This window comes from Girardinichthys multiradiatus, chromosome X (assembly GCF_021462225.1).
Source record: "Girardinichthys multiradiatus isolate DD_20200921_A chromosome X, DD_fGirMul_XY1, whole genome shotgun sequence".
NCBI lineage: Eukaryota > Metazoa > Chordata > Actinopteri > Cyprinodontiformes > Goodeidae > Girardinichthys > Girardinichthys multiradiatus.
In genome coordinates, this window is record NC_061817.1 from 2199580 (window position 1) to 2212127 (window position 12548).

Consider the following 12548-nt stretch of genomic DNA (forward strand, 5'->3'; position numbering starts at 1 on the left):
CCATGGGGGACCGGAAAAATATTTCTCTAATTTTATGCATTCTCACTCTACTTTTTTGTTAAAAGAAAAAACAAACTTGTAGAGTGGGAACAAGAAGGAACAAGAAGTAGCAAATAAGGATACCAATTCAGGACAAGAAGAGTGCAGCATAGGCACTTTCAGCAATACATTATATACCCCTTTCTCAGTAGTAAAATATAAAATGCAATTCCATAAAAATATAATAACCTGAGAAAATATTCCTGAAAATTATACCAGCTGGAATTATTCTTTAGCCTCACAATACAATAAAAATAACTTTCACTGTATTCTTTAACTTTAATACACAGTAAATAGTTTAACCCTATCAAAAGAGCAAGTAAACTAACTAAACTAGAAAAGACAGGTTACTAGCACATCACTTCCACTAGACATCTGTCCATGTCTGTCCCTGACTAAAACAGTACATAAGTTCAGCTTCTCAGGTGGTCTTACTGTTCTGCCCTGTCTGGTGTGAAAGAGTTCCCCTGTTTGGGCCTGTTGGGGTACCTCATGGGGTGATGAAGGAGGCTCTGGAGAGGCTGTTGTTTTCTGCTGCACCTCAACTGCTGGTCCCTGCCAGGGCTCATCTTCACATCTGTTGTTGTTTGGGAAGTCTGTTTTGAATTTCAGCACATTTACAACAGCTTCTAGTCATATTTTCAACTTCAGCACTCATACCTGGCCCGTATAAAATTTCATGTGCCCGTTGTTTGCTCTTCACCATACTAGGTGGGACTGATGTATCAGCTCAAGCATGTGTTTTCACATGGTAGGAGGAACAACTATGCACAATCCCAGTCAGTTACAACTAGCTGACTTCTTGAGTCCCAGTACGGCAAACAGGGACAGGTAGTTTCTTTCTGTTGTCTGGCCAACCTTGCTGGATGGTTTGCTGGAGAAGACTCACTTCCTCTTTAGTGTATTTTTGCAGTTCAGTGTTCTTGCCATCACTTACAGACAGAAAGTTGAGCACTGAGATGCACTCTTGAGTACCTGCTTCTGAAGACTTGTCTGACAGTTGTACTCTAGGCAGCTTGTCTGGAATCTCCATGTCTTTTCATCTTTTGTACTCAATTGTGAGGTCATACCACTGCAGTCACAAGCGCATTCTCTGTATGCGCAATAGGTGGGACAGTAATGGTTTATGTTAAGTAAATAGTATGTAGTGGTGAAACTTGGTGTAGGCATTAAAGGGTCTTCTTCTCTATTTGGGCAAAGCATGTCTCAGCATCATGTTGATCATCCTGTATGAAAACAGCTCCCAGTCCATATAATACATTTCCACAGGTTTTTTTCAGATCATAGATCTTCAGCACCGGCTGATGAGTACATGAAGCTAAAGAGCTTAAGTTGTCCTGGATCTCATGCTATCTCCACATCAATTTTTATAAGTTGACTTAACGGAGCATCAATCTTGCTGAGGTTTGGTATGAACGGACAAATATGTCACAAATCCCAAAGAGAGGCAAATGGCTTATGTGTCAGTTGGTGGCAGCATGCATCACACAGCTTCTGTTTTAGCAGGATCTGTTTTTAGTCAGTCAGCTGTTATTAAATACCCCACATATCAGTGCGTATGTGGTAGATGTGGCACTTGTTGAAATTAAGCCACAGATTGTAACTTGTAGCTCTCACCACAACTTTTCTCAGTATTTTCTCATGCTCTTTAATTGTTGGTGCTGCACCACTGATGTGTCTAGCATTGGGTCCATGATGCAAGTCTAGCAAGGGAGTCTAGCAATTAGGCCCAAGGCCTCAGCAGCTGTGTTACCTAGCACCATTTTTTTGAGCAATATCGCCTATATTAAACTCTGCTGTGCCTTTATGCTCTTTGTACATAAATGAAAGGTCGACTGCAGCAACTGGCTTTATCTTGTGGTTTGAGTAGGTCCTGAGCACTCTCTTTAGCTCCCCCACGTGGTTTAGTGACTGTTAGCAGTTTAGAATCAGTGTATTGCATTTTTCATCTGTATCTACTCCAAACTGCACTTTGTGAGACAGGATATAACTGTCCACAGAACACTTATATTCCGTCAGTGTTGCAATTGGAATATCCTCTGTTGTCACGTTTATGTCCAGAATGTCCTCTTTTATCTATAGGAAGGTTGAACCTAATGAGCGGCTGCAGCAAACTGATGCCCAGTGATTTAGTTTTTGACAGCATGAACATATAGTCTTTTACTCTGCGTGGTCCTGGATTCCACTTGTGTCTAGTGGTTTTTCCCACATTTTGTGCAGTTCTTTGTTTTATTTTGCATGGTTTGCAGTGGTTGTGTTTTTGTTTTTACTGCTTGTGACTGTATGTCTTTTTGTTTTAGTTATAATACTTGAGATGGTTAAAGGGACTGAACATACAGCAATAAAGTAAGAATGATCATCAGACGGTATAAAACAGAACTACGTTTTTTATGGTGGAAGCGAGCAATGCCAACTGAACTGCAGTAGGTGGCGGTATGCACTCCAAGCTGTTTACGCTATCGAAAGAAAGAAGAAGAAGAAGAAACAACTGCAAGGAAAGAGAAGTAAAGAACGTATTAAATCAAGGTAATTTTCCATTCAGACCATCGTTCACCGCTCCACTATAGAGCTACTGATGGAAGCTTTATTGTGGTTATAAATAAATTACTACTCTACGGGACATTGGTGCGTAGTCTCTGTGTTTACATTGTCAGCTAATGCTAGCTTACGACTGCTAAATGTTTGCACAACATTTTCTGGTAGGTTTCAGCTGATACAGTTCGGAAAGACAGGACATCATGACCCGACATGGCAAGAACTGTACAGCTGGAGCTGTCTACACGTACCATGAGAAGAGGAAGGACACAGGTGAGCTACAAACAGCAGCAGCTTCTGTTGGCTACATGTGTCTAAACAGACAGATCATTATCATATATTACGGGGTTAGACTTTCCATCCATTTAATCAGGCCGCGCGGTTAACTGGTCTCTGGAAGGATACCCAGACATCCCTCTCCCAGCCGAACCCCCTCAGTTGACTCCGTTCAGTGTACAGGAGCATAGGCTCTGCTCCGAGACTCCCCGGATGAAAGAGCTCCTCACCTTGTCTCAAACTAACGGCGATCACCCGACAGATTTCCGCCGCTTGTAAACAGGATCTCGTTCTTTCTCACTTGATCCATATTTCGAGATCGTATGTAATGGTCTGAATGTAGACGGACCGATAAGTCGAGAGCGTTGCTTTTTGGGTTTAGCTCTTTCTTCATCACAACAGACTGGAGCAACAACCGCCTTACTGCAGATTAAGTCCCAGATTGTCAACTTGAGGCAAACCGACCCCCAACCTGGAGGGAACAATTGAATTCAATTCTGTTTTATTTAAATAGCGCCAATTCACAACACATATCATCTCAAGGCACTTTACAAAGTCAATTCAGTGGAATCATACAGATTTCAAATCACGTACATAGATTCCAATTAATCCTAACTATTAAACAGTGCCGTCAGATTCAGTTTATTTTTCAAATTGGTTAAAAGTTTTTCTATTTTAGGAAACCCAGCAGATTGCATCCAGTCATGTAGAGACAGTGGACAGTCACTGACATTGACTTTGCAGCAATCCCTCATACTGAGCATGCATGTAGCGACAGTTGGGATCAAAACTCCCTTTTAACAGGAAGAAACCTCCAGCAGAACCAGAACCAGGCTCAGTGTGAGCAGCCATCTGCCACGACCCACTGGGGGTTTGAGAGAACAGAGCAGAGACACAAAAAGAACCCAGAAGTAGTGATCTTTGTGTCCATGAGAAAGACACTTCACCCATCTTGCCTGCTGATGGTGGTCAGCAGGCAAGATGGGTGAAGTGTCTTTCTCATTTTAGCTATTTTTCTGCTAAAAACTGTTTCTTTTAATGTATTTTTTGTCTTAACACACTATATTTTGCCAAGCCCCTTTAAATGCCTCGTGTATGACTGGAGCTGTAGGAGGCTGCTTGGCTATTACTAACGCAAGCTGTTTAATATGGGCATATTACTCTGTTTGCAGGGTTCATGGGAGTTTGCCCAACCGGTTCACATGTGTTTTGTGGACCTGGAGAAGGCATTCGACTGTGTCCCTCGTGGTGCCCTGTGGGGGGTGCTCCAGGAGTATGGAATCGGGGGCCCTTTATCAAGGGCCATCCGGTCCCTGTACGAGCGGAGCAGGAGTTTGGTCCACATTGCCGGCACTAAGTCGGACCTGTTCCCAGTGCATGTTGGACTCCAGCAGGGCTGCCCTTTGTCACTGGTCCTGTTCATAACTTTTATGGACAGGATTTCTAGGTGCAGTCAAGGGCCGGAGGGGGTCTGGTTTGGGGACCAGTGGATTTCGTCTCTTCTTTTTGCGGATGACGTGGTCCTGCTGGCCCCCTCTAGCCAAGACCTACAGCATGCGCTGGGGTGGTTCACAGCCTTCACACTCGGCTGGAATGAGGATCAGATCCTCCAAGTCCGAGGCCATGGTACTCGACTGGAAAAGGGTGGCTTGTCCTCTTTAGGTTGGAGGGGAGTTCCTGTCTCAAGTGGAGGAGTTCAAGTTTCTTGGGGTCTTGTTCGCTAGTGAGGGAAGAATGGAGCGGGAGATCGACAGACGGATGGGTGCGGCTGCTGCAGTAATGGGGGCGCTGTACCGGTCCGTTGTGGTCAAGAGAGCTGAACCGAAAAGCAAAGCTCTCAATTTACCGGTCGGTCTACGTTCCTACCCTCACCTATGGCCATGAACTTTGGGTCATGACCGAAAGAACGAGATCACGGATACAAGCGGCTGAAATGAGCTTCCTCCGTAGGGTGGCCGGGCACTCCCTTAGAGATAGGGTGAGGAGCTCGGCCATCCGGGAGGAGCTCGGAGTAGAGCCACTGCTCCTCCACATCGAGAGGAGCCAGTTGAGGTGGCTCGGGCATCTATACCGGATGCCTCCTGGACGCCTTCCTCTGGAGGTGTTCCAGGCACGTCCCACCGGGAGGAGGCCCAGGACACTCTGGAGGACTACCCAGAGGCTCCACCCAGAGGAGCTGGAGGAGGTGTCTGGAGAGAGGGACGTCTGGGCGTCTCTGCTGAGTCTGCTGCCCCTGCGACCCGGTCCCGGATAAAGCGGAAGACGACGAGTACGAGTACACTCCTAAGACTGCTCCACAGTCAAAGGACAGTTTCTGGTGTCTTACAAAAATATTCATTGCCATTGAAATTTATGTTGTCACTTTAAATCTACAACCTTTCATGTATTTTATTATAATTGTATGTGGTAGACCAATACAGAATGCAGGGAAATTATTATCTGTTGCAACAAGATGACTTGAGAAAATCACCTAATAAGTAGATGAAGTCCACCTGTGTATAATGTAATGTAAAAAGTACAAGAGGGGGTGTAAATACCTTTGCAGTTTATGATTTTAATGTGAAATGATAAACTAGGTTTTCTATTATATTTTGACACAACACTGGTTGGTCTGTGGAGTTTAGGTGGTCTTAATGAACTGAATGCAGATGTCTGTACAGGTCTGTTTACAGTGTGGACCCCATTGTCTGTTAGGTCTTCCTGCAGACCTTTTGTGAGCATGCTGTGTAATTTTCATCCCATTCAGCGGCGTCCGGTTATGGAACACAGAGCGTCCGCCTGGGGAAAGATGCTATCAAAGACTTTGACTGCTGTTGCCTGTCCTTGCAGCCCTGCCAGGATCCTGTGGTGACGTATGTTTCCGTCTCTAATGGACAACACACAGCGATGAACAGCTAGCTGCCCTCTGTCACGGTTTATAAGTACTATATGAAATACGGAAAACAGCTGAGATCAGTTCAATCAGAGCACATTATGATAATGTAGGAGGACCGAAATAACTAATTTTGTGACATTTACTAGTAAACAATTTTCCAGCACATTCTATGAGGGCAAGTGGTATTAATGCTGCACTGGCTGCTCACGCTTTGACTTGTATACCTGTATAGTGTAGCACACAAGAAACCTCAACATAGCATCCTGCAGAACTCCTCAGAACTGGCGATTCCTAACCCTCCCCTTGCTGCATCTCATTACCCATTCAAAGTACTAGAGCAAATATCAAGTCGTTTTTGGCATCTTTATTGCATTTCCAGAGATTATTATATTTTTGTGGTAGCTCTTCATATAGTGACAAATTGACAAATCATTAACTTTTTACACACATACACTTGACAGTCTGTATTTTCTGTTGCTGCTGTCCACAGCCCAGATGGATACTTGTATGAAAAACAGGCCATTCTTGAATACATTCTTCACCAGAAGACTGAAATAGCCAAAAAGATGAAGGTAAGATCTGGACATCAATGTCACACAACTAAACAGTGATTATTGTTGGTCACTACAGTTGTGTTCTATTTGTTGTTAAAATATATGATCACAGAGTATGTAAGAGTAAACTGAAATGTGTCTTCACTTCCTCATGGTGACAGTGACAAACCACTTATAATTATTACATATCTCTGACCAAAGCCCAACTGTTTTGGCTACATGCAAAATGCTGTTTGGTTATGGAACCCCAGACAGCATTTTACTTGGCACTGCACATCAGTGCCGTTCAGTTAATTTATATAGAGCTGCTTCACAGCACATTTGCAGTCATTGCATTGACTTTGCAGCAATCCCTTGTTATAAAAATGGAACTGAACTCTGTATAATGCATTTTGCTCATGGTTAATAATACAGAACGTTAAAACTGACTTGCATGTTGATTGGTTTTCTGCTGCTTGTGTTTTTGTTTCTGTTTATTGCTGCAGGAGTCTATTTATAAGAGTCTTACACAAATACTGTGCTCTGACTTGCACAATGGTTAAAGAGTCAAAATCACTACGGTACAAATGCAGAGCACATTTTAGTTAAAAAACATGTATCCCGTTTTTCTATATAAATGTTTTGTTCTTGTTTTCTGAATCTCTGTATGGCACCCCTGGCCATACTAAGATTTACCTCCAGGTACAATAACAATATGTAAAGATAAGACTGTATTCATCCCCCAAGGGGGAAACTGAACTGTCCCAGCAGCAAAACAGAGGAGAAGGTGCACATCTGGGAAGATAATCCAAAGAAAAATACTGATTAAAAACAAATAGTGCAAAGTAAAATAAACTTACAACAAATATGTAGACTCTGTTCTATATGTTGACATAAGGTAAATGAGTGTATTGATAGAAGGAAAAAAAAAGATAAAATAATCATTTATCGTGTGAAAGTTTAGTGACATTTTTGTTGTGCACTCGTTTTCATTTCACTATCTCTGGCTGAATATTCCCTCTGTGATCCTGCAGGCTTATGAGAAGCAGAAGCAAGCACTAAAGAGCAACAACCAGCTGGAGTCCAAATCTGAGGAACGGCAAAAGGTGGAGAGGTTTAAAACCAGTGAGAACAGCATCGTGTCCAAACCCATTAACCCTTTTATATCTGGTGCGACATTTTGCTAAAGACTCTCCTGTGTAACTGATGGTTGTTTTCTGTGTTTGCAACAGTTGTTTGTGAAATAAACAGAATTTGTAATGTCCTTGCAGGAAAAATTATGACTTTTTAATTTTTTCCCTCTTCAGGACAGAAGAAAGATGGTGAGGTTAGCAGCTCAGGAGAACCAGTTTCTGCTGGTCCAGCCAGTACCTCCAGCCAGAGCCTGCCGAGTTTCTGGATTCCTTCTCTGACACCAGAGGCCAAGCCCGCTCTCCTTAAAAAGCCAGTCAGTGGGAGTCATCATCTTTTTCCCTACTTTTTTATTTGTTAAGTTTTTATTTTTGAATGTTGTACAATGTGGCTTACCTCTTAACTTGTTGGTCAAGTCCAATTCACCATGACAACATTTTTTACAAAGCTGTTAAGCAATTTAACATATTAGCCTTTCTAATAAGGCTGTAACAAAATGGCAGACATATATTTCATAACGAAACGCACAAAATGAGATTTTGTCCTCACAGCTGATGTGTTAAAGGCATCGGTGCCAAGGCAAAGTACTGTTCTGATAGAAAGGTCTCAGAATCCACATTACGTTTGTTGCTCATGTGACGGTGTTTAACTGCAGACCAGTCAAGGTGCCCATGCTGGTAATAATGTTATGCCTGTTTTGTATATATTTAAACAGTTTGTGACTCTGATTGTCAGTGGTTGAACTAAGCTGTACTTCCTCCAGAAACATCCCAGAACATCCTCTGTGCAAAACCTTTTATCCAGTTATTCAATGCCCTGCAGCTGGCTGTGATGTGTGTGTGAGAGAGTTTGTGACCTAGGAATGCATTAAAGAAATAAAAGAGCCAGTGGGCTTCTGTTTAACCACAAAACATCTACCTTCTCTGCTCCAGCACACATGACACACTTTGTGCTCCTACAGGACCTTATACTTGGGTTCAACTGTGTAAATGGCCTGGAGTTTGCAGCAGGTTTAACTTTAGCACAGATATCTAGGTATTTGATGGCTTAATGTTGGCACACCTTTATAGACAGGACAGGTTGACCCTACATCTCAAAATGAAGAACTGTCTTTCTGTCACTTATAAGAGGATTCTGCAACTGTGTGTGGAAGTATCACACAAGCTGTGATGTGTGGACATAATGACGTGTGTTTTCTCTCTCAGAGTAAAGCTGTGTTGTGTCCCATGTCGGGACGACCCATAAAGATGAATGATCTAATCCATGTGCACTTTACCCCACTGGACCCCAGCCTGGACAGAGTGGCCTTGCTCAACCGCCAGGTCGGTTTACTCAGCACTGCTCACACTTAGGAAAAACATTTTAAACTGTCTGAACAACAATAGAGGTTTATATAGTCTAGTTCGTATAAAAATAGCGTCAGAATGGCCTAATACTTAATAAACTGGTCCTAATCCTCAATTAATTCAGAGCAGCTGTATGTGACTCAGCAGTACAACTGTGGTTTTCTCAGTAAGTGGCTTGTCTTGCAGAAGATAGTGAAGCATGGTGGTTCAAGCATCATGATATGGGGATGATAATCTCACTATGGTGTCAGGTCTATTTATCACATACAAGGGATTAGGGATCAGTTTGCATACATCGGTATACTTGAGGTCATGTTGCCTTATGCTGAAAAGCAAATGCCCCTGAAATGGTTGTTTCTACAAGACAACAAGCCTAAACAAGCAGCATGTTGGTTCCAGACCAGACCAGGTTCTGGAGTGGCCAGGCCAACCCACAGACCTTAATCTGACTGAAAACATGTGTGGTGAAGTCCGAAATGCTGTTTCGGAGGCAAAACCAAGAAATGCAGAGGAACTGTGGAATGTTGTCAAATCATCCTGGGCTGGAATATCAGTTCACAGGACCCAGAAGTTGGTTGACTCCAAGCAACACAGATGTGAAGCAGGTCTCAGAAATAGCGGGTATGCAACTAAGTATTAGGTTAGTTATTGACTGGAATAATAAATCCTAATGGTTTTTTATTTTATACAGTACATATTTGAGTTTGTAAAGAAAATGCAGTTGCTGATGTTTTAGCCCAATGTTCATTTTCAGTAAAGTGATTAAAAGATTAATACATGTTTCTTCATGGTTTTATTTAGAATATGATATGCAGATCTATGCTCCTCAGCTGAGGAACAAACTCCCAGAAAACCTGAGATGTGCAGAAGCTGTTGGTTCCTTTAAATCTGAGCTGAAAACATTACTTACTGCAGCACTCCCATAAAAGGCATTACTTCATCAGGGAGCTGCTTCATCACAAACTTTAACAGAAAGGCTGAAAAAGACGAGAAGCAATGAAAAGTCCAAAGAACATCAGCCTGATCAAAAGGCTGAGCTGGGACCTTCAGCATGAACTCATCAGCTTTCAGTCAACTATCTAAAGGCCACCTTTTTTACTTGCATGCCATTTATTTTTAAGGCAGGTAAATATTCATATTTAAATTATAGTTCATTTATTAGCCAATTATTGTTAGTTATATATTACCTCAAGTATTGCAGATCTTTTTGGACTAACCTCTTAATCATTTCTGTCACAACAAAAGGACATATTAAAAGTAATTTACATAAAATATCTTGATTATGCCCTAAATTCAGTCAGTTAAGCGGCGCATGGGGGGCAGTGTGGTTACTGTATTGCCTTCTCTCCCCAGGAAAGGTATGTGTGTGCAGTGACCAGAGACGCCCTGGGTAACAGCATTCCCTGCGCTGTTCTCAGACCCACGTGAGTACCCACCCACTGTGACTTTTACACATCCAGTGTTCTGTTTTAGACGGGCCACTGATGCTCCTGAGTGTCCCGTTTCAGAGGGACTGTGGTGACTCAGGAGTGTGTGGAGAAGCTGATCAAAAAGGACATGATTGATCCCGTGTCTGGAGACAAATTAACAGACAAAGACATCATCCCACTGCAGAGGGTATGTAGCTGTAAAGATGCATGAAAAACGTCTCATAGCAATATTAAGACTAGTCGAATTTAATGTAATACTTTGTTCAGTTACAAAGTAAATCAGTAACATTCTTGGTGAGTAAACCAAATGAGGGGTACCTTGTACAGGTCCTTCTCAAAAATTTAGCATATTGTGATAAAGTTAATTATTTTCCATAATGTCATAATGAAAATTTTACATTCATATATTTTAGATTCATTGCACACTAACTGAAATATTTCAGGTCTTTTATTGTCTTAATACAGATGATTTTGGCATACAGCTCATGAAAACCCAAAATTTCTATCTCACAAAATTAGCATATCATTAAAAGGGTCTCTAAACGAGCTATGAACCTAATCATCTGAATCAACGAGTTAACTCTAAACACCTGCAAAAGATTCCTGAGGCCTTTAAAACTCCCAGCCTGGTTCATCACTCAAAACCCCAATCATGGGTAAGACTGCCGACCTGACTGCTGTCCAGAAGGCCACTATTGACACCCTCAAGCAAGAGGGTAAGACACAGAAAGACATTTCTGAACGAATAGGCTGTTCCCAGAGTGCTGTATCAAGGCACCTCAGTGGGAAGTCTGTGGGAAGGAAAAAGTGTGGCAGAAAACGCTGCACAACGAGAAGAGGTGACCGGACCCTGAGGAAGATTGTGGAGAAGGGCCGATTCCAGACCTTGGGGGACCTGCGGAAGCAGTGGACTGAGTCTGGAGTAGAAACATCCAGAGCCACCGTGCACAGGCATGTGCAGGAAATGGGCTACAGGTGCCGCATTCCCCAGACCTGGGCTACAGAGAAGCAGCACTGGACTGTTGCTCAGTGGTCCAAAGTACTTTTTTCGGATGAAAGCAAATTCTGCATGTCATTCAGAAATCAAGGTGCCAGAGTCTGGAGGAAGACTGGGGAGAAGGAAATGCCAAAATGCCAGAAGTCCAGTGTCAAGTACCCACAGTCAGTGATGGTCTGGGGTGCCGTGTCAGCTGCTGGTGTTGGTCCACTGTGTTTTATCAAGGGCAGGGTCAATGCAGCTAGCTATCAGGAGATTTTGGAGCACTTCATGCTTCCATCTGCTGAAAAGCTTTATGGAGATGAAGATTTCATTTTTCAGCACGACCTGGCACCTGCTCACAGTGCCAAAACCACTGGTAAATGGTTTACTGACCATGGTATCACTGTGCTCAATTGGCCTGCCAACTCTCCTGACCTGAACCCCATAGAGAATCTGTGGGATATTGTGAAGAGAACGTTGAGAGACTCAAGACCCAACACTCTGGATGAGCTAAAGGCCGCTATCGAAGCATCCTGGGCCTCCATAAGACCTCAGCAGTGTCACAGGCTGATTGCCTCCATGCCACGCCGCATTGAAGCAGTCATTTCTGCAAAAGGATTCCCAACTAAGTATTGAGTGCATAACTGTACATGATTATTTGAAGGTTGACGTTTTTTGTATTAAAAACACTTTTCTTTTATTGGTCAGATGAAATATGCTAATTTTGTGAGATAGGAATTTTGGGTTTTCATGAGCTGTATGCCAAAATCATCCGTATTAAGATAATAAAAGACCTGAAATATTTCAGTTAGTGTGCAATGAATCTAAAATATATGAATGTTAAATTTTCATCATGACATTATAGAAAATAATGAACTTTATCACAATATGCTAATTTTTTGAGAAGGACCTGTATAGTGTACCCCTCATGGCAGACATTGATTCCTCCATATGAGAACTCTGTCTGATCCGTTTAGCTCTGTGTCTGTGAGCTCAGCTCCAGTTTTCTGATGATGTGGTGTATTCTCACAGGGTGGAACCGGTTTTGCAGGCTCTGGAGTTGACCTCAGGGCCAAGGAGGCACGTCCAGTGATGCAGGCATGAGAGTGTGGAGGATGTGGATCTGCCCACAGTGCTCACAATGATGTAAAGTCCATCTTATCTGTAGCCCGGTGGAATATTTTTGTAGCTTGTTGCGACTTGTGAATGACTTTAATCCCTTGTTTCTCTAAGCAGCCGCCATGTGACGAACACTTCTTATGTATTGTATTTGTTTTATTTTTGTCTTCTGAATGGATCGTGTGGCCTGTCTAAATAAGGCAATAAATGAAACGGCAAATAAAAGGATTTTTTCAAGCCAAGCACTTCCTGAATGACCACTGCCTGCTTTGTGTGTTAAATGTG

The 12548-nt window shown here is 42.6% G+C and overlaps 1 protein-coding gene across 2 annotated transcripts; it reads left to right on the top strand.

Annotated features, from left to right (window-relative positions):
* The first annotated feature begins 2405 nt into the window (after positions 1-2405).
* Positions 2406-12508, top strand: LOC124863012 (nitric oxide synthase-interacting protein-like). 2 transcript variants are annotated; one of them, XM_047357245.1, is made up of 10 exons: positions 2406-2565; positions 2743-2847; positions 5597-5702; positions 6216-6297; positions 7293-7428; positions 7566-7705; positions 8595-8711; positions 10089-10159; positions 10244-10352; positions 12177-12508. In XM_047357245.1, the coding sequence occupies exons 2-10, from the start codon at positions 2778-2780 to the stop codon at positions 12246-12248; spliced, it is 903 nt and encodes a 300-aa protein (XP_047213201.1). In that variant the 5' UTR covers positions 2406-2565; positions 2743-2777; the 3' UTR covers positions 12249-12508. The 2 variants fall into 2 exon arrangements, with proteins under 2 accessions (XP_047213201.1, XP_047213202.1); XM_047357246.1 differs by having other exon boundaries at positions 2509-2664.
* The last annotated feature ends 40 nt before the right edge of the window (positions 12509-12548 follow it).

Excerpts from the sequence above, each read along its gene's own strand:
- LOC124863012 (XM_047357245.1), top strand. The coding sequence starts at position 2,778 with ATGACCCGACATGGCAAGAACTGTACAGCTGGAGCTGTCTACACGTAC. Across the intron at positions 2,848-5,596 it reads TGAGAAGAGGAAGGACACAG|CGGCGTCCGGTTATGGAACA; the intron begins GTGAGCTACAAA and ends CATCCCATTCAG. Across the intron at positions 6,298-7,292 it reads AAATAGCCAAAAAGATGAAG|GCTTATGAGAAGCAGAAGCA; the intron begins GTAAGATCTGGA and ends GTGATCCTGCAG.